This window comes from Chelonoidis abingdonii, chromosome 13 (assembly GCF_003597395.2).
Source record: "Chelonoidis abingdonii isolate Lonesome George chromosome 13, CheloAbing_2.0, whole genome shotgun sequence".
Taxonomy (NCBI): Eukaryota; Metazoa; Chordata; order Testudines; family Testudinidae; genus Chelonoidis; species Chelonoidis abingdonii.
Window position 1 is genome coordinate 26,712,056 of NC_133781.1, and position 21,631 is coordinate 26,733,686.

Below are 21,631 nucleotides of genomic sequence, written 5' to 3' on the forward strand. Positions count from 1 at the left end.
TCTAGGATTGAGACAATACACAAGAGGAAAATAAACAGACAAATGGGGGAGGAAGGACGAGATACCAGCAGAAGTTTTCATAGTTTTACGATAGCTTCCCACCTGAGCCCACATGCTCAGGGTTTAGCTGATCGCCATATTTGGGGTCGGGAAGGAATTTTCCTCCAGGGCGGATTGGCAGAGGCCCTGGAGGTTTTTCGCCTTCCTCTGCAGCGTGGGGCATGGGTCGCTTGCTGGTGGATTCTCTGCAGCTTGAGGTCTTCAGATCATAATTTTGAGGATTTCAATAACTCAGTCATGGGTTAGGGGTTGTTATAAATGTGTATGGGTAGGGTTTTGTGGCCTGCCTTGTGCAGGAGGTCAGACTAGATGATCATATTGGTCCCTTCTGACCTATGAGTCTATGAGTCTATGAGTCTGAAAGGTCCGGCTGGTGGGCCAACAGAGCGGGATCTTCTGATAGTCTGTTCAATGAAACTCTTGGGGGATTGGAAGGCAGGGAGGGAAGGAGAGTCCGTAGAAGGGTCTTACTCATACAGAGATGTCTGCAAAATGAAAAGCAAACTGAACAAAGGAGAGAAAAGGCCAGGGTGGGAAGAAGCTGCGTCTGCTGAATGTTAATGGGCAAACCGGGGAGAACAGGGGCACTTCCCTAGCACACAGGAGTGTTGTAAGGATAAATCCATGAAAGATTGCAAGGCCTTCAGGTACTGTAGTGATGGGGGCAGTCAAGTACCTAAGAGAGTCATTTTGAAAAGGGCACGTTTCAGAGAATAGCATCATAGGACTGGAAGGGACCTACAGTCTTGCACTCATGGGAGGACTAAGTATTAGACCATCCCTGACAGGTCTTTGTCTAACCTGCTCTTAAAACCTCCAGCGACGGGGAGATTCCACGACCTTCCTAGGCAATTTATTCCAGTGCTTAACCACCCTGACAGGAAGTTTTTCCTAATGTCCAGCCTAAACCTCCCTTGCTGCAATTGAAGCCCATTGCTTCTTGTCCTGTTCTCAGAGGTTGAGGAGAACAATTTTTCTCCCTCATCCTTATAACAACCTTTTACGTACTTGAAAATTATCATGTCCTGTCTCAGTCTTCTCTTCTCCAGACTAAACAAACCCACATTTTTCAATCTTCCTTCATAGCTCATGTTTTCTAGATTTTAACCATTTTTGTTGCTCTTCTCTGGACTTTCTCCAGTTTGTACACATCTTTCCTGAAATGTGGCACCCAGAACCGGACACAATATTCCAGCTGAGGCCTAATCAGCGCAGAATAGAGCAGACAAATTACTTCTTGTGTCTTCCTTATAATACTCCTGCTAATACATCCCAGAATACGGTGTATTTTGCCATTGCCATTTGCAATGATGTCTTTGCAATTCCCCAGTCTAGTGGGGTTTGGGCTGGGTTGGCTTAGAGACCCTTACCAGCTGGTGCGTGTTTAAATCAGAGCCCTGAGAGGCTGGGTGGTTTCAGTTCACAGGGGTTTGCGTGAACATTTATTTTGGTTACGATCTGCAGAATTTTTGTACTTCCCTTTCCACCACTCCTGTCCAAAGTTTTATTTTGGATTGAAAAATGCCCCAAAATTCAAAGCTAAACTCAGTGGAAATGGCAGAGTCACAGCTGGTGTTGGATGGGAATCCTGGGGAACCACAGGTTTCACACGCCTTCAGGGCCAAGCCCTAAATCTGCCCAAGCTTGCTCAAATAAAGGATTCCCCTCCTCCCCTCGCCCTGATTCATCAGCATCAGAAAACCTGCTTTGAATCACTGCTTTGTAACTTACTGGCCATGTTCCGCATGGGTTGGGGATTCACTGTAATCGTTTCTCAGGGCTCTAGTCATACCAAAGTACGTTAGGGCCAAGGCCAGTGGGAAACTTCTCTGGCTTAATTTATTAATGCCTGAAAAGCAGCCTGAGCTCTTCAGATGACTGGTGCTAATAAAATGCCAAGTGCCTATTCTATTTTATACAGTTTCTTATACCAGGTTCATCTTCACAGCAGCTGAGTGCATTCCAATAGTGGATGAATCAACAGGACTAACATCTGCTACACGTGGTTTATTCTCTGAGCATGTCCCCAGGAGAGCATTGTGCATAGAGTTGGTCGGCAAACACATCTTCTGGTTTGTGAAAAAATTTGGGATTTCAAAAAGTTTGTCTATGGAACAAAAAGCCCAACTTTCAATTATTTTTGTGGAATGAAATTCCTAACAGCAACAACAAATTGTTTGAGGTCCATTGAAATGGCTCACTTTGATCATTTCTTTTTGATTTTGGAATGTTTAAAAAAATTAAAATTAAATTAAACAATCATCTTTTCAAAATGAAAAAATCAAACCTCCTTGTTCTGGAAATGTCAGAATAGGCCATTTCAACATTTTCTAAAGGCTTTTCCAGTTTTTTTTTTCCAAAATCAGGTTTTGCTGCATTTGATGCGACATCATGACAAACTTTGGTTTAGTCTAAATGGTGTTTTCCGATGAAAAACAGCTTCCTCAGAAGTCTTCTGACCAGGTCTATGCAGCAGAGTGTTTTATTTTGGCAGAGATTTAGTTTCTTGTCTATATTCCCACCCCACAAGATCACTGAGATTTCACCACTCCCCGTGTTGCTTCCTCTTTCACTGTCATAGTCCTTGCCCTACATGATCCCCAGATGGCATAAGTGTGCCTGAAACATCTCCTCATCTAACTGATTCTGTGCCAACCATTGGCCAGAGTGGAAAGGGGAGGTGGTAAAATATAGTGAGCTCGAGAGTGAGCACAGAATTCTCACGGTGCAGGCACACGGTACAGAGAACTAGTCCTAGATGGCACAGACAAGGGAAGCGAGGGCAAATTGGGAAAAGTCAACCAAGACGGTGAATGGCAGCTTTCCAAACTTCCAGTTTAAGATCATTTGTTGGCTTTTGTATCCACAAAACAGAGCTCTTCCAGGGGATACAAGGGACTCGTCCTTGCTAGAGCATATGTTCTTCTGCAGTGCCCCATAAAGAAAAGAAAATGGTATTTAAATAGTGTTTCTTTGCCATTGTTGAGTCGGAGCCTCTCAGAACATCTCATAAAACGTCTACTCCCCTCCCGCCCCCCCAGCGCACGAGGGAATTATAGATCTGGCTGTGGCGTGCCTCAGATCTTGTGACGCACTGTAACTAACAGCCAATTTAATGAGGCTTTCAGAAACCTGTCATTCTAAACGCAGACCTTGAAAATGTAATCTCGCTGGAGAGCTGCATCAGCACAGTCAGGAGGGCTGGCCTTGCCTTAAACTGATGAGCTCTGCAAAGGCCCCCTTGTTAGCTTAGCTACACCGCTTTGGAGATTCCCTCTCCATTGTCCCTTTCACACACTTGCCGTCGACATGTTCATTTAGTGAGCGAACGAAGGCAGTGCTGGCATTTGTGGTGATCAGGAAGTGACCCTAGCTACTCCAGGTTGCGTCCGGAGCTGTTCGACTCTCCTGGTCACATACCATCACCTCTGTTCCACCACAGTACTCAAGCCCCCTTCCTGCTTGAACCCTCCTCAGGCAAATCTCCCATGAGAGTCACCTGGAGTTTTGACTGGGAGCAAACACAGACCATGCCTATATTTCCTTCCTGCTACACCCAGAGCAAGCTGCAGGACTGTCCGTATATTAACTGTCACACAGGTTAGGGATGCCACGGTCATAGCACCACCACGCATTTGCTGGGTTTAGGCTAGTTCCTGCTGGTGGGTGGCTCTCAGTGTCATTAAAAACCAAAGCACAGCTGTGAGAGGCCCAACAATGGAACAGGAGGTGGCCTGCCAGAGCTGTGCAAGGGTTTTACACAGCATCTGTCCCCTGACCACCTGGGTGTTACCCACCTCTAGCCCCCACCATTGCTGCTCATCACAATCAGTGCAGAAATAGTGTTGCTAGGTTTCCCCCGCCATTTTTTGTGTTGTTCACTGAACCAAGCTTGGAAGCAGGAATGTGCAGCAAATCCACCCTGAGATGGCACACGGTGACCTAGGGAGAGCAGTGCTGGTTTAATACTGCGCCACGTGGTTAATAGCTTCTTCCTGAGGGGACAGTCAGCAGGAAGGGGCTAGGAAGGAAGTGAATTCCCCTGAAGTGTTCTCAGCTAATTGCTCTGTCAGGGATAGGAGGGCTTGGCTTCTCCTTCTCTCCCATTGAAGGAAAGAGGTTCACATTTGCTCCTCAGAACGTACAGACCTCTCTATGTCTGCCCAGAGTACAGGGGGGGTCTGTTGGCGAATGAGGGTCTCCATGGGGAGGACCTGTGCCTCTTTACTGGCTTTGAGCCCCCATAATCTCCTACCAAGACCTGGGGAACAGGACTCCACACTAGGGACCCCTCCTTCCCTCACACCAGCCCTTAAAGAGAATCCCAGAGACCAGAAAGAATTCTGCTTAGAGGTCAATACAACCTGAAGCTGCATTCGATTTTAAGTGGATTCCTCTCATGGGGTGGTTGCTCTGAGTGATGGGGCACATGCAAAGTTAAAATCTTTCTCTTACATTTATGGCTTGACCCTGGCCTGCTTCCTGCTGTCTCTGGCTTGCATTCTACCCAAAGTGTGGGTGCTCTGGCCCCAGGTGAGGGCTCGCTGCAGGGACAGGGCAGGAGCAGGTGTGGGGAGCTGACCACTTTCCTTCCTCATGGAAAGAGTCTCCTTCTTAAGCAGAGAAAGGGTGTAAAATGCATAGACAGGATGTGTGCTCCTCTTTTACCCATCCCCCACCTCTCATGGGCAGTCACATGCCCAGTAACTTCACTGCCTTTGTCCGTGCAAATGACAGCTTAGTGCCTAGGCTAATCATTGAGCCAGGTGGCATTCAACAGCTTATGCCTGAAATGTAAGTAACCCTGGACTTTTTGATCTGGGTCAGCTTACTCCGAAGCAAGGCCAGTGACACCGTGGCATGCTGCTTTCCTCGGTCCCAGCAGGAAAAATGAACATTCCACATGTTCACTGGAAATCCTGCCAGGTCCTAAAAGGAGAGCCATCCTCTGCTAAGAAAACAAGTGAGGAGATAAGGGGAAAGGTAGGCTGGTGACAAACCCCAGCTAGGCAGCAAACTCCCTCTTACAGCAGCCAGGCTCAGGCATCTGAGGGCCCTTTAACTAGAGTCATTGGGGAACTAGCCAAGGTGGGTGGGGGCAAAGGAAAGAGTCCTGGAGAATGGTGCTTTGTTTCTGGGCCGTATTTTCAGTGGCAGGGCTCAAGTGCTTGGCAAAGGAGGATGCGAATGTATGAGGGACGATTAGTTTGGATGCCTGCCTTCTGTTTCTACCTTTCTGCTCTGTGATTCCAGCTCATCTACCCATCTAATCTTAGGGTTTTATACTGTTCGCCAGCACCGTAGTCTCTGAATCCCCCAAACGCCATTGGCAATTTGTGGCTCAATTTTCCCATCTATAAAATGGGGGTAATCGTTCCTCCATCTCAGGGGTGTTGTGAAGCTGAATGCCGACAGGTTAGTAAAGTCTTTCAAGGCCCTCAGCTGGAACACTCCCTATCACAGTGATGTATTATTAATGGAGTCTATTTCTAAATCAAGTGAAGAACAGCAGGATAAAGTGTGCGTGATTCAGCCTCTTCTGGCACTGTGCAAACCCAGGAAGAAGCCAAACAACAGTGATGAATATGTGCTGGTGTGCTGGAAAAAACGACGCAAGTGCTCTTCATCTCATCTTAGACCTGCAGTCCTAGCATCTTTTTCATCCTATTGGCAGATGTTTCTGCTGCAGTTTGTCTGGAAGCAGTGCCTGCAGGGGGGTGATTATGTCACACAAGAGCTCCCCAGGAGTAACTATGTGCCAGGCAGATGGTTGCTTTTTCACAAAGGCTGGTTAGTCAGAGAAAGTTGGTGATACAGGGTCAGACTGTGAGCAGCTGAGATCAGTCAGGATAGCTCCCCTCACAGCAGGCTGGTTAAACCCACTGAAGCTCTGGCCTGGAATGAGACGGTCTTAAGGACAGGCAAGAGCTTGACCTTGGATTGCCTGGTGAGGGTCCAAGTGGGAAGGTCCCAGAGGCTGGTCTTGGGGCCATTCGGTAACTGGACAGGCAGCTGTACTCAGATGTAACAGAGGGTGTTGGCTTGAGTGGTAACACAGACGTACCCCCAAGAAAATGTGTTCCAGTGGCACCAGAAACGGAGGCAGCCCCACCGAGCTCCATTGTTATTGCAGAGCAGGGCGAGCTCGTCTCTAAGGAGAGAAAATGCAGTCAGTCATGTCCTCATTCCTCAGGGCTGGTGTCTGCTCTGCGCCCTGGGATCTGAATGGTGCAGTGCCAGAAATTACCTGCACTGCTCTGCTGATTTATAGCTGTTATTAACCCAGCCAAAGGAGAAGTAGTGACATGTATTTGCAATAACTAAAGCTTATTACATTACTGCAAACAGCTGGAAGGCTGCCTGAACTGGATGATCTACTGGTGCAGGGAATTCCCAGCTGGCTAGAGCCAGTGGAGCCAGCTCTGTCGCCCCTGCCTGCCCCACTTGGGGCAGGGTATGTGTTGGGGCCGGGGTTGGTGGAATGGCCCCTGTGGGTATGTCTACACTGCACTGTATGGCTGGCTGTGGGACCCGGGCTTGTGGACTGGAAGTTTCCAAGCCCAACTTTGTGTGTCCACACTGCATGGTAAACATAGGTTAACAGTTGCTGGCCCCAAGTCTCAGAGCTGTGCTAACATGTCCATACGGAACTATACAGCCCCTCTGACTCAGGTCCGCGGCTTGAGCAAGCTGAGTGCTTGCTGATCAGGCGCAATACAGGCAGAATTGTGTGTGGACAGTAGTGGGGTCAAACCTGAATCAAAGCCTGGCTTTAGTCAGCGGTGTAGACATATGGAACCAAACCCAGCCTGGCTGCTCCAGGACTGGGGGAGTGCAAAGGCAGATGGGGTGCTGTGCTGAATGTAGCTCAGACAGGTCTCAGGATCTGGCCCTAACGCCCTACTACACAATGCGAGGCCTTACTATTTCCCCTGGCACGCAGCGGGATTTCAGATGAGCAGGGTCGGTGCAAGGATGTTTTGCACCCTAGGTGGAACTTCCATCTTGCGCCCCCCCCCCACGGCAGTTCCCCCCTTCCGCCCTGAGGCGCCCCCCTTGTGGCAGCTCCCCACCCCCCACCCACTGCTCTGAGGCACCCCCCTGCCCCAGCTCACCCCCGCTCCTCCCACGAGCACGAGCACCCTGCGCATGCCGTGGCTGCTTCCTTCTCCCGCCTCCCAGGCTTGCGGTGCCTCAGCTGATTGGTGCTGCAAGCCTGGGAGGCGGGAGAACTGAAGCAGCCACCGCGTGCTCGGGGAGGAGGTGGGGCAGGGGTGAGCAGGGGTGGGGAGTTCCCCTGCGTGCTGCCCCCCCGCCCTTACTTGCTGCAGGTGGCCCTCCCCATGCTCCCCTGCCCCAGCTCCCTCTGCCTAAATGCCAGCGGTGACCGGGGCGGCTGAAGATCTGGCCGCTGCAGTTGCTGCCGAAGAAAATGGCACTCCCCAAATCCTAGTGCCCTAGGCGACCACCTAAGTCACCTAAATGGTTGCACCGGCCCTGCAGATGAGTTACACAGAGCTGTATGAAACTCTTTCTTAAGGACCAGAGCTGTACCTGGGGGCTTGGGTAACTGGTGTTTGTTTTCATGTTGGTTGCATGCTTTTTAAAAGGGCGATGAAGGCATTTAGGAGGCCACAATAACACAAGCCCAGGGCCTTCCATGACCTGAGAGGTGATGGTAGGCAGCCCAGTCTAGAGAGATCAAGCAAGCTGGAGAGGTAAGGTCGTGTCTGAGTCCAGAAGCCTCCGTGAAAGAATCTTTTTATATTAATTACAATCAAACCCTGTCTCCTTTTTTCCATGTGAACCACCACAGTTGTTTTTCCCCCACGGTGTTTAAGGTCCTGGGTAGTAGAAAAGTTCATATCAATGTAAAGTGTTATTGTAGTGCTGTGAAAGACCGTGACAGTACCAGCTTTCACTTTATTTCTGCCCTAGCATACATGATAACTCTATGAAGCAATATGACAGCACTACATTGATTTAATGGTATAAAAGACAATTACCGGAACCTGGACCCTCCTTGGTAAGCAGAGCATTAATAGCAGCAGAGCCCCGGACAGCATATACAGTCCTGATAAAGGGAACGCAACCTCCCCAGCCCAGCTTGCATTGAAGTGCCAGGGTAGATCAGTGAAAGAGAGCAGGAGCCTGCAGCTGATAACAAGTGGTTCATTAACAAAAAATGGGACTGGCTAGGACTAGACACTTTAGAAGAGGAAAGCTCCAAGTTAATCCAGGCCCTTAACAAAACACACACTGTTGGGCAACACAAAAGCTGAAAAGAAACTTGCCTCTGACAAGGAGCTTTATTTTCTGGATTCCCGACGTAAACAAAATTAAAGGCATTGAAGCAACGGAGGTCGAATGCCTGAGTCGGCGGCGTTCAAAGTGGTTGGAACAAAACGATATGCTGTGGGAGAGGAAACCCAGAAGGCTCTCGCTGTATGTGGGGATGCACTCACTGATCTACACCTGGCAACCACTATGCAGCCCCCCGGTGCCCTGCAGCAGGCAGGAGGCTGTGCACTCAGACTGGATGGCACCTACAGACCTCAGCCAGGCTGATCCTGACCTGCAGCTGTGGCCGAAGGATGTGGGGATTACGGATGAGAAGCGACACCAGAAGCTGCTCCTTTCCCTAAACTGTAACTAAATAATTCACTAGGGGTCACTGCTGGATACACATGGTGCAGCACCGTGCAAAGAGGCTGGTGTTTTCCACTGGGCCCTGAGGAATTGAGTATGTTGGAGTAGATGGACCAATAGTCTGGCCTGGCCTGGCAAATTCTCAGGACCACACGCTGCCTCCTTTTGTGGGCACATCTCCCAGTAACATCATCACTCCACTGATCTCCTCCAGCCTTCCCGCCTGCATCAGCTGCGTTCTGCGTACCTCCTGGATCAGGATTTCGCTCGCAGTTTCTCAAAGATACATCTGTGCGGCTTTCTTCCATGGAATGGTCAAAGCCCCACGTGCTCCGTAGCAAGCTGGACTGACATTCTGGAGCAACCAGTGGAGATTCACCCTGGGAATAAATGTGAACAGTCCCCAGGCCTCTCAATCCAGCACTTTAGAAGAGTTGAATAAAGAGGAAGTGTTAAATCAGGACACTTGGAATGGGGCTGGGACCTGCAATTCTGCTTTGGGAGGTGGTTGATGATAGTATGGGGGTCACCCTTTCCCTGCCTCCCTCCAACAGTCACAAGGTCGCAGACCATAGGAGTTTGGAGGTTTCTGGAGCACACAACTGTGGCACCGAATAGACAGGGGGACTAATGAATGCTGACATTGCCCACCGGTTAGGCACTGTACAATGGAAGCCATTTGCAGAGCATAATAACAACAACTTTATTGAACCCACTAACTTACAGGCACTGCTGCATATTCCTATGTGCTAGCAGATGAGATTTTTTTCCCATTAACCAACTTCAGTTATACAGATGTCACTCTTTTACAGAGCAGTCCCGTAACACCCCCTGCCGAGTCGGGGCCAGAAGTTAATCAGTATTTGAGATGAGCCAATTTCCTACCGGAGGCATAAACTAAATGGATAAAATGCTCTACCTTGGTTGCATTACAGAATCAATGGACGGGTCACACCTAGTATAAAAAGCCCCTTTCCAGAAGCTGCCTGCGCTGAGCCCAAATGTATATTCCATTTGCCCTTTAGTGCCTCAGGATGGAGGCAGGTGTGAGTTAATCCAGTCTGAGCATAGTCTCAGAAGGCTTCCCATGTTTATGAGAACTAGATATTTTATTTCAAAGTGACTGAGGAATAATCAATACACACTCCCCCAAAAGAATAAGCGACAAAGCTAAGTCAAACAAGGGCAAGCGACTGCCTGGGCAGTGTGGATTTGCTCCTGGCTGGGTAATAAATAAACGTCATAACCAAAGGCAAACTACAATCATTTCTTCACCACAAACAAAATAAGCTGCAACGTGAAGGGCGTAGACTTATTACCAAATCGTAGGACCTGTGCCCCGGGTTAGAAGGCAGCAGAATAATGAGAGTGTTGCTGTGAGCAGCCAGCATTTAGTGTTATGGGTTTTTGTTGGTGATGTAGGGTGTCATCAAATCAGCTACGTGATCTGATTCTGTTTAAAGTTCCCACAATGCACTTGCTCTAGGAACATCCATCTTAGTTTCAAATTTCTAATACATTCCCGACACATTGCCCGGCTTTTAAAAAATGTAATCTCTCTGCTGAGCACAACAGAGATTTGCATTGCTCCAGAACCTATGCAGATTATAGATAGTTCCTATATAGATCCTACATCTCAGACATGCACATATCTGCCATAATAGCTAAACTGGTGTTTACTCTGAGCATCTAACCTGCAGCCTACTGTTATTGTTAAGGATTAGAGGGGTAGCCATGTTAGTCTGCATCTGTAAAAAGCAACAGAAAGGCCTGTGGCACCTTACAGACTAACAGAAGTACTGGAGCATAAGCTTTCGTGGGTCAATACCCACTTTGTCAGACATCTGATGAAGTGGGTATTCACCCACGAAAACTTATGCTTCAATACTTCTGTTAGTCTATAAGGTGCCACAGGACTCTTTGTCGCTTGTTATTGTTAAGGTGGTGCTATAACAAGATAGTGTCTTGGTTGAGATTATTCCCAAAGCAAATTCCAAATCAATGGCCAGTCACAGGAATGGCAGCATAACCTGATAATGCTTAAATGCTTTTTACTTAGTTACCCTCAACTATATTTCTCCAGCTTTTGTTGCGAATAAGTACAGCCACCTCACTGCCTTGAGTGCCCGGCTTGCTCAGCCATGTAAACGTACTGTGCAAAGGTATTAAAAGGCACAGCTCCCAGCAGCTCCTAGTTTGTTCTATACAATTGCAACACAGCAGGCTGTTTGCAGAGGGTAAATGCCAGGCACATCACCGGTAAAAACTAAACGTGCTCAAGCATTTCCAAGGTGCCTCTTCACACCTTGACTTCAATGGGCACTGGAGATGCTCAGCTCCCCTGCAATCTGGGTCTTAGGTGTCTCAAACTGGGCATCACATAATGGAGGTATCCAAATGACAGGCCACTGATGAAAATGTGGGTTTAACTGACATGCCCGAGGGCAGCAGTGGCGAATCCAGGACTCTCAGAAACTAGCATTGCTAAGTAAATATTTATTTATATCACTACAGTATAGTTCGCGGGCCTGCATAGCGCTGGACTAGTCTGTTAACTGGCAAAGAAAATGCTTCAGGCTGCTTCTCTAGTCTAATCAGGTTCTGCCACGCTCATCCTCGTGATATCTGAGCACCGTCCACTAAGGCACTGAACAATTGACTAGCATATGCCAGGTGTTGTTTATCACTTGAAAAAAATAAAGAAGTTCTCACCAGCACACTGCTGCGTTTCCAGGCAGAAGAGTACTGTGCTGTGCCATGGGTAATGCCTCTCTTTGAGAATCTTTTTTCTACTTAAGATTCATATCTGGCCCCCATTACCATGGTCTCTGGAGCCTGGGAATCTTTCCCAGTGTGACAGGAAAGTGGCATGATCACCCATTTATAGAGGGGTAACTGAGGCACACAGTGCCTCAGACTCAGATTTCTAAAGGTATTTAGGTGTTGCTGTGCTTGCAAGGCCTAACTGATTCAGGAGCCTAAATCTCCTTTTCAAAAGGGATTTAGATTCTTCTGTGCCAAAATCCCATCAACTGTCAATGGGATTTAGGCTCCTAAAGTGCTAAAGCTCTTTTGCAAATGAGCTTTAGCTTCCTAAATCAGTTAGGTCTTGCAACACCTAAATACCTTCAGCAATCTAGCCTAAGTGACATGGCCACACAGGAACTGTGTGGACTTGACCCCAGGTCTCACAAGTCTGATGCTAATGCCCTAACCACTGGACAAGACTTCGTCTCATGTCTGTTTTCTGTTCTTTAAACTGGAGCTCTAGCTCTGGTTTACACCAGTAGTTGCACCAATTGCCCCTGAGCTTCTTTGTCGGCCACTCTGAGAGTAGCGTTCTGCCAGTGCTCTCTTCATCGTAGTTTCTCATCTATTCTACTGACACACGTGGTCAGACTCCGGTGTTGCTCACACCAGCGTAAATCCAAGCTACTCCATAGACTTCAACAAAGTTCAATTCTGGAATGAATGAGATCAGAATCAAACTATGTCTCTTGCATGTGTTTATCTGGAGGAAGCGAGCCTGATTTTCCACTGCAATGCAATGCTCCGTTGTTACATCAGTGTAATGCTGAAGTAATGAAGTGGAGAATCAGGCCCAGTATAGGGATGAGGGCAGCACATAGACCACAGCTGTGTAAATATTTAGCTGGGCGTTTACAAGACGTGATATACAATGACATGGAGTGGTACCTGTATGCAGCGCAAAGGAGAAAGACTGGGAGTTCCGTTTATTTCAGTTCGCTATAGAACAATGTCAGCCTTGGTGTTCCAGAGGACATGCTCTCTGACCTTTCGTGCAGTGTCTGACTGTGCACAAAGAGCAATATATTTTCCCCCCAAAGCCTCTTCAGCAGAACTTGTTGATTGAAACTTAATTAACTGCTTTACAAGTAAACCAGGGCAGAAACATGTTAATCTCTGCTGAAGTGAATTTAAATCCAACAGCAAAGTGATCCCTTGTACAAGAGCCTCAAGATCCAACCACACACTGCACATCCTGGCGTTTACATGGATGCTCCGTGGAGTGTCCTTTATCCCAGCAGCGGCCACAGCTGCAGGAAAAGTGCGTGGAATGCAGTTTCAGCCTCCCTTCGCCCCAAAATGTTTCTCAACAAAAGAAAATGCATTGAGTATCCACCAGGGGGAAGAAAATATGATCCTTCCCTCATCCCCTAATCAACACGTCATTTACACTTGGTAAAGCAACCCATATCCTTTAATGTATTTATACCTGCTCCTGTATCTTTTATGTCACACAGCTGATGAAATGGGTTCTAGCCCACAAAAGCTTATGCACAAATAAATTTGTTAGTCTCTAGGGTGCCAGAAGGACTCCTCATTTTTTATTACTTACACTAATGTTTTGCTGTGGTTTGTTACATGATCAAAGTTGTTCTCATGTTCAAAGCTTTTCATGTGTCTCAGGAAAATAATCCACGTGTGGCTAGGTTTCCATCTCAAACAGAATTCAGGGGGAGCAATCTGTGCATGGCACATTTCTTTATGACCCTCTTCTCTCCCCCGTTTGCTACCCACTCCCTAGGCATCTTGGGTGAGATCTTCAGCTGATGTAAAATGACTTCCATGGGAATACAGTGTTTACGTCTGCTGATGGTCCCGTTTTCACAGCTTGCTTTTCCTCACTCTGGAAAGATCTCAGCCAACCAAAGAGATAATGGGCTGGGGATCTATTCGGTCAACAGGCTGATTTACAAAAAAGTGTCCGTGACCTGCTATGGCTCTTTGTAAATCCTGAAGAGAGTGCACTGTGGTTTGCAACACCTACACCTAGAGTACGACAGGTGCCCTGCCTCCAACACCAGACCTCAGGCATGGGAGGTGGTGGAAAGGCATGCATGGGCTGGAGGCTTTCTGGAAGGCAAAAGTTTTTAAAGTATGGTGACAGATTTCAGAATAGTAGCCATGTTAGTCTGTATCAGCACAAAGAATGAGGCATCCTTGTGGCACCTTAGAGACTAACAAATGTATTTGGGCATAAGCTTTCGTGGGCTAGAACTACTTCATCAGACACATGGAGTGGAAAAATACAGTAGCAGGTATATTTATACATAGTACATGAAAAGATGGGAGTTGCCTTACCAAGACAAAAAAACCCCTTCAAAAACAGACTCCAACAAGAAACTGCAGAACTGGAATTGCAAACTGGACACCATCAAATTAGGCCTGAATAAAGACTGGGAGTGGATGGGTCATTACAAAAACTATTTTCCACCTACTGTTACTCACACCTTCTTGTCAACTGTTTGAAATAGGCCACCCTCATTACCACTACAAAAGTGATTTTTTTTCTCCCTTGGTATTCTACTGTCAATTGAATTGTCTCGTTAGCACTCACCCCCCCAACACCGTCATTGTTTTAAAGCAGTGATTTGAAGAGGGTGCTTGGGGGACAAGGACTGGTGAGTTGGTGGTGAGACTAGGGTGCAGCATGAACGTGTGGGGATTGTCCTTCGGTTCTGTGTTTGACTAGTTCCTGGTCCGTGCCTTGGGCTCCTAGGTGCTATGAAAAATAATAATAAGCCAAGCATGAGATGGGGACGTGTTGGAGCAGTATAGAGACGTGAGCGGGGAGGACATCGGAAGGGAGAGGTGGAGTAGAAGGAAACAAGCATAGAGATAGAGACAGCTAAGATTAGCCAGGGCCTGGAAGGATAAGGCTCCTGAGTATGAAACAGCAAAAGGCCAGAGCCGGTGAAGGGAGCCAAGCACTAACTCTTGCTTTCTGCAGCTCAGACGCCTGCCTCTAGCACTGCCCAGGGCCCACACTCACAAGGCATCACTGCCTGAAGTGAGCTTGTGCTGAGACAGCAGTGATATCAATACTCAGGGGAAGGCCAATATAACCCAAAGCACCGTGGGAGTGAGAGGTGCCCCACTACAATGTCACTGACCAAGGGGCTCAAAGTCAGCATTGACCTATACCTCCAGCAGAACTCCAGGGGTATACAGTACCTGAGATGCTATTCAATGTCACATGTTGCCATGAGTGGGATTGCACAGGGTGAAAAGCTGTGTTGCATCTCCCCCAGCTGGTGACATCTCCTGGTATCTAATGCACTGCACACCATTCAGGAATTTAAAACACAGGATAAAGCTAAGGCTTATTGTAAGCCTAGAACAGAAAGTGAACGAAATGAACACTCCACTAGGTGAACTAATCCATCCCTCTGCCAACAAGATTCTCCCTACAAGGTATTTTCTACCCTTTGTCCTGTCTAATTTTATGTCTCAGACCTATGTAGGCGCTCATATGGCCCCCAGCACTGTTGTATATGAGTGTGATTCAGCGGGACATCTACTGCCTGAGAGATTATTCCAGTGTTTAATGTATGCACTAACATCCAGAGACTTACAGAAGTCTTCACGTAAAAGCAGAATTGGCTGGAAAACACACTCAAAAAAACCTCCATGACTCTGTTTCCATTTTTCATCAACATTGAAATGTTCTGATCAGCTTTGACGGCAAGTTAGGGTGCAACACAACCCCAGTCTGATAGATCTGATCTGCACACAGGAGGGATTTTAAGAAGATGGCATCTTTTCAAACATCATTCAAACCGCCTAGCTCAAAGCATATTGTTGTGGCACTTACGAAAGAATCTGGGACTGGGCATAAAGCTACCCTGAAAAGCAAGCAAGCGATAGTATTTGCACAAAGAGGCTGAGCTTGAAATGTTCAAGAATGGTGAAGGCCCAGAATTTTAAAGGTATTTAGAGATTGCTGCACTCAGCATTGCAATGCCTACCTGATTTAGGTGCCTACATCTCACTTCCAATAGTAAATGAGGCACTTAGGAATCTAAATAGCATCTATGGTCAGTGGGATTTTGGTTCCTAAATGCCTAAACCCCTTTTGAAAATGAGTCTCCTAAATCACTTAGGTGCTGCAACATTGAGCCTAAATGCCTGAATTAAATTAGTTAATGCCTAAATACCTTTAAAAAGCGGAGCCTGTGTTCTCAGTTATTTATCTAATTAGTCGCTATAACAATCGATGCCCTGCATGACTTCTATAGGTTCAGGTGTTTGCTTGTTTTTGGTTTGCTCCTCCCTTCCCCAGTTTTACACCTAATGAACACTGAATGTTTTTATTGATCTGGTATGTCCATCTTGTGCATGTATTTATACATGTTTTCTTTTATGTATTTACATTTTATATAACAACAATAAAAATAAAGTATCAAAATCTGAGCCTAACTGATTTAGGACCCTAAATGCCTTTGTCAAAAGTGACAGTGAGATTATCAAATTTGCCTAAATGAGTTAGGTGCCTAAGTGCCATTGGTTTTTAATGGGTGTCTAACATATTTATGTCCTTCTGTGTTCTCACTCTTAAGCTTGTCCTCAAACATATTTAGGTGCCTAACTCCCATTGAAATCAACAGGTGCTTAAATAATTTTGAGGATCTGGGGTTTAGAAGCCTAAATCTTATTGAAAATTAATGGGACTTCAGTACCTAAAGCACTTTTGAAAATGAGACTAAGGCTCCAAAGTTGCACAGGCACTTTTGAAAAAATTTCATTCTATGTATGCAAGCCCAGTGTGTTTGCCAAAGGTAGCAAGCCGAGGTGAGTCCATAGTGTTGGAGGTGCCAGGACTGGCATGAATACCTGGGTCATCTGTTAGGCTGAGGTTCTGTCTCTGGACCCATGTGATCACCAATGCAGCAGGAGGCTGTGTTTGCAAAGGAAATGTAGGCCTGACAACTACCTGAGGCCGGGGTCTGGCCTGACCAGACCAGGTGAGGGAGATTGCACAGAAGATAAGAAACACTCAAACTCGCCACTCAAAGGTGAGGCTAGAAACTGTCATTCTGGGCATGATCTTGGTCCCAATTCAGCCTGACTCCTGTTGACCTACAGAAACAAATGTTTTTGGGAATCTAATCTCTGGCCCAGGGCCGGTTAGTTACGACAAACTGGCTGTTGTAATGTGTAGGATAGGGACTATATCTGTACAACTGGTGAATTTTGTGTGAGGTTATGAACCCTATAGGGCTGGGTCAGGCTGCACACTCTTTGCCTCTAGGCTGGGTTGAAAATTCCAAAGGCTGGTGACAAAAGAACAATAGAGGGGATTTGGCTCTTAAGTACCCAATTGTTGGGTACTAGTTCACGCCTGACAAAGGACTGGTCCCTGTCCAGAAGAACTGGTTCAGCAGGGACCAAGTCACCCTGGTAACAGTCACCTGAGGGTGGTTTGTGTTCATATGGGGAACCTGGCAAAGGTGTCACCTGACATGGGAGGGTAGGGGGCTGAAGATTTTAAAAGGGTAAAGGCTGATCTGCTAACTTGGGGGGTCCATATTCTTCAGGCCAGGAGGGCAAGGTTGCAGTCTGATATGGGCAGGGTCCTCCTGCCCTATTCCTGATCCCAGAGGGCCTGGAGGACTCTGGCCAATCCAAGAGACTCAGACTCCAGCCCAAAGAGTGGTGAGGAAACTGAGGCAGGGCCATGCATTTAGTGTTTATAGTTTTGTATGATCTGTACTCTTCTGTGTTTTAAATGTAAAAGAGCATAAAGATGTTAGACTGGGCAAAGCGTGTGTGTGCTGACTGCTTCACAACCACCGCTTGTCCCTGAGAGAGTTCAACTGGAAACCAGAAGCTTTGCACCGTTGGGGTGGAGTGGTGTGTTTAAGTGCTGGGGAGGCTGAAAGGTCAGTGCTGCCCCCAGAGGGGCTAGGTGGCTGGAGAACGAGTTCCAACACCTTGAGAATCCACGCAGGGACCCCAAGAAAGAGGCAGTAGCTGGACTGCATTCAAGCTCCAGGAGCTCAAAACACCCCATGGAAAGCAGAGCGCAAAGGTCTGGATTCCCCTCGCAGCAGACCTAGTGGGTGGAAGGAAGTGGTGCTTGCTAGGATCTATGTAGTAGTGTGTGAAGATCTTTAAAACGCTGTTGCAAGGGTGTGTGCTTTTGCTCTTAAAGTGCAAAGTAGGAGCAGGTTTGGAGTTTATCTTGGATATAAATTAGATAGCAAGCATGAATTATGAACAGCTTCGGAGCCTGTGTATCTCCAGCACAGGAACTGTTAAGTAAGCTGAACTGGGTGTTGGTTTTGTGATAAGGATAACCATTCACTGAGCATTAGCTAAAGCAATTGATCCCCTTTCTCATGTGATCTTTGAGCTGAACATCTTAGGACTGGGTAGCATGACATAGAATAAGCTGCATCTCTCTAGGGAACATCTATGAATGGTTTTCACTCCCCAGCTGAGTGGTTCTCATTTAAGCCATCTGACTGGCGTTCTCTAGAACACCAGGTGCCCCCTTGGCCGCTGCCATGACAAACTTGAGATGTTGAAATTTTTTCTCATCCTGAAGTGGGCCCCAAAACTGAAACCTCAAATTTCATGAACCGATAGTCTGAAAAAAAACTCCCCTTGGGTCACTTGAAGCATTTTGTCTCAGTTTTGATCTTTCAACATTTTTAACTTTTATGTTTTAGTATAAATAACCTAACATTTCCAACCGAAAAGTCATTTCCAACAGGAAAACAAAACGTTTCATTCAGCCAATGTCGAACCAGGGCATTTTAACCAGACCAAACTTTTTTTTCTCCCCAAGAATGTTCCAAATTTTGTAGTTTTGGCAAACCTGCCCCTTTCCTGGCAGCTGTTTCAGTGTCGATGAATCAGCATTTTCCAACGTAAAAATGGTTTGTTGAAAATTCCCTACCAGCTCTCCTCATGCGCTCACTCAACTCCTTCCCTGTACTTTCTCCTTCCTCAAGTCATTGCTTTTCCTGCCCACATCCCCTCTTCCTCCTCACAAACTGCTGTACACAGCACGCAGCGCAGACGGCTGCCAGTTACTCCCCCTGCCTTTCTCTGCACAACTGTCACTTCTGAAAGCCTGCCCGGTTGCCTTGCTGCAATTCCTCTCCAGCGGGGGCAAGGCTTTCTTGCTGTGACAGCAAGTTGGTGGGTGGAGGGGGAGGGCAGTAGCTTCCAATAGTCCAGAAAAACTGCGGACCACAGGAAAATGGTTGGGGCTGCAGTGATAACTAAGAGGCAGCATCCTCAGGCTTCTGAGACGGGACCCAGAGCCATGAGAGAAAAGGGGTGTTGATGCAGCATCACATGGTGTATTGGCATATACCGTGGCAAGGGGCACTATTACAGGAAAGTGTGCCATGCAAGGACAAAAGGGCAAATTCAGCGCTAACATATGTGGGCACTCCCCTGATTAACTTCCCTGGGGCTTTCACCCACTGGGGCTGGAATTGGGCCCAGAGTATCTCGGAGGGAGGGAATGTGGTCTAATGGTTAGAACAGGGAAGTGCTTCTTGAGAAGTATCAGCAGTGAGCACATCAGGCATTATTTCCCATTCTGCCACTGACTTGGTCACTTCACCTCTTTCTGCCTCAGTTTGCCTGAGGAGCAGGAGGCATTGCTAACGAATGTCTCTGCAGTGCTTTGAGATCCTTAGGGAAAAGGCTCCGTGGGAGCAGTCTCATCACACAGTTAGGATTCTGCTCAAGCACCATTTTAGTTTGTTTTCTGTATTAATCTCTGGAGTCAAATTTATGTAGAAGTCTGTTCTTTTTATTTGATGCTGTTTAAACAACGACTCGGAAGGGCGAAAGGGGCACCTCTCTATCACTAGCTAGGCGCGCTATAAGCATTCATACGTTTGCTCTCTGCTGCTGAATATTGTTATAACAATGCACCTGGCCTTCGCTCCCACTGTTGCCATTGACTCCAGCGGGACAGCAGGATCGGGCCCTTATGGTAAGTGACAGGCTTGTTTATCTCCACTGTTACATCCCAGTAGTTATATAGACGTACAGTTTGCAGTGCTGACCCAGAACAAGCTCCCATTGATCTTCTGGATCCAAGATCATTTCTTGTTTAAAAAAAAAAAAGCATGAAATTGTGACACGTAAGCTGCACGGTTTAGAGCGCGTGCTCCAACTAGATATGCAGGCAGGTCTGTGAGGATGATGTTGGCTGCTGTGCCAACATATGTCCCGTAGAAAAGTCAAGTGGAAAAAGTGACCCGGTGGTTTAAAGGTTGCAGATAAGTAGCTAAACAAGCACAAGCACTGCATTTACAAAGGTTATTGTCTCAGCGCACTTTGGCACACAGCCCCCTCGCTGACACACATTTGTTTTGTACCGTGACTGTTTTTTTAGAAGAGGCAATTACTTATTTTCATTGCTAGGGCCATATCCGGATCCCTCTCCACATACTCTGTCCTAGAGAAATAAAAGAGAATTCATAGAACTAGGCTCCGTCCCAGCCACAGTCCTTTTTGTTTCAAGCACAGCTAGGAACCTAATTGTCCTGCTTGCTAAAGGTGAAGCTGTAGAGTGTTCAGCTCTATGGGGCTGTCGATGGGCTAGGAGAGTGGGGAAGGTCTTCTGGGAGTAAGGAAACCTGGGTCAGAGCATTCCCTGCTTTGCCACGGACTGGCCAGTCTGAGCTTGGGCAAGATATTTACGACTTGGTTTTCAAAGGCCTTGGGGGCACGCGCAGTTAGTGGGAGCTGGAGGCATTCAGCACCTTTGAAAAATCAGCCCATTGCTGAGCTTCAACAATGCCCTCTGCAAAACGGGGATGACGAAAATAAAACTCATCTCCTCCAGCCCAGATGTATTGCGAGACTACATGAATGGGCCAGATCACCCGTCCCAAGGAAAAACCCTGGGCAGGAGCTGGGGGAAAGGAAGTTGGGGGAGTTTGCCTGTAAATTTGGAGGCTCCTCCTACTCCCAATCTTACGGATCCCAGGAATCTGTGAGAGGGGGAACCCTTTTCCACCTAGGGCCACATCCAGGCCTCTCCTCCTTCATGGACCGTCCATGCAGCCTGATTCCTCCATCCAGCCCTGGAATCTTTCCCCACAGTTCCTGCTCTGGAGGATCCCTAGAGGAGGGGCTGCTCAGTTCTTTTCCACACTCCGGCTAGTGGCTAGATGTTTTCTGGTGGGCATACAGCAACAGTGCTCCTGCCCGTCGGCTGTACTTCTGGTGCTGCAGATCCCAGGGTCAGTCCCCACTGCCAACCTTTGATAGGGGCCATTACAGGCCTTGAGGCCACATGCGGTATGAACCACAATCCAAAGCCCTGAAAAGGGGTTAACTTGTCTAGCAGAGTCAGCCCAGCCTCGCTCAGCATGGACAGTGCTTGGCTGTCACCCACCTGCCCAAGTAAGCCTGGGTCAGCACTGTGGTTTTTTTTGCCTCAAGAAATCAGCCCAGAGAAGTTAAAGAAGAGCCACCCAGCTAGAGAGATGATCTCACAGGCTGCCTGGAGAAAGAAAATCCTGCGACATGCTCTCACAGCAAAGTTAGGAATGGTCCAGCAGGAAGCCTCCCACCCAGGCATCACAGAGAACAATGAAGCCAGCTGTGCACTGCCTGGGGGAGGTCTCCATTTGGCCTGACACTTCTCAGAGCGGGGGCCCTGCCTGAGAGGAGGGTGAACATGGGTCTGCAGCGAAGATAGGGCATCCCGCAGATAGTCACTGGGGACAGGGTGGCAGGGACCGAGGGAGCTGAGAGACCAACTGGAGAGCAAAGCAGATGCCCCCAGGACGCAAGAGACACAGTGCATGTGTGGGGGCAGCCTAGCTACACAGGAAGTGAATGGGGGCCGGGTAGGTATCCGCCAGGAGCGGTGGGATTGGCGTGGGCAGGGGCACCCGTGCTCCAGCGGGGTGGGGGCTGGGGCGAGCTGGGGCAGGGGAAAAGCAGAAGGGGGTACCTGGGACTGCGGGCTGGGGACGCCCAGGGTCGGGGGGAAGGAGGCTCTCCCCGGGGGGTGTCCGGGACGAGCTAGGAGCCTGGCCCCGGCGGGGAGGGGACCCGGGCGGGACGCACCTGTTCCAGCGGACCATCTTCCTGCGGTAGTAGCGCACCGCCTCCTGCCGGCTGAGCAGCGTCT

At 47.9% G+C, this 21,631-nt stretch overlaps 1 protein-coding gene across 1 annotated transcript in view; it reads right to left on the reverse strand.

Moving 5' to 3' along the window:
- Positions 1-21,625, reverse strand: part of FAM20A (FAM20A golgi associated secretory pathway pseudokinase) — a 41,794-nt gene extending 20,169 nt beyond the window's left edge. The window contains exon 1 of the mRNA XM_032797157.1: positions 21,568-21,625. Within this exon, the coding sequence (XP_032653048.1) occupies positions 21,568-21,584 (17 nt within the window). The 5' untranslated portion in view covers positions 21,585-21,625. The remainder of the gene's footprint in view (positions 1-21,567) is intronic.
- Positions 21,626-21,631: the final 6 nt, after the last annotated feature.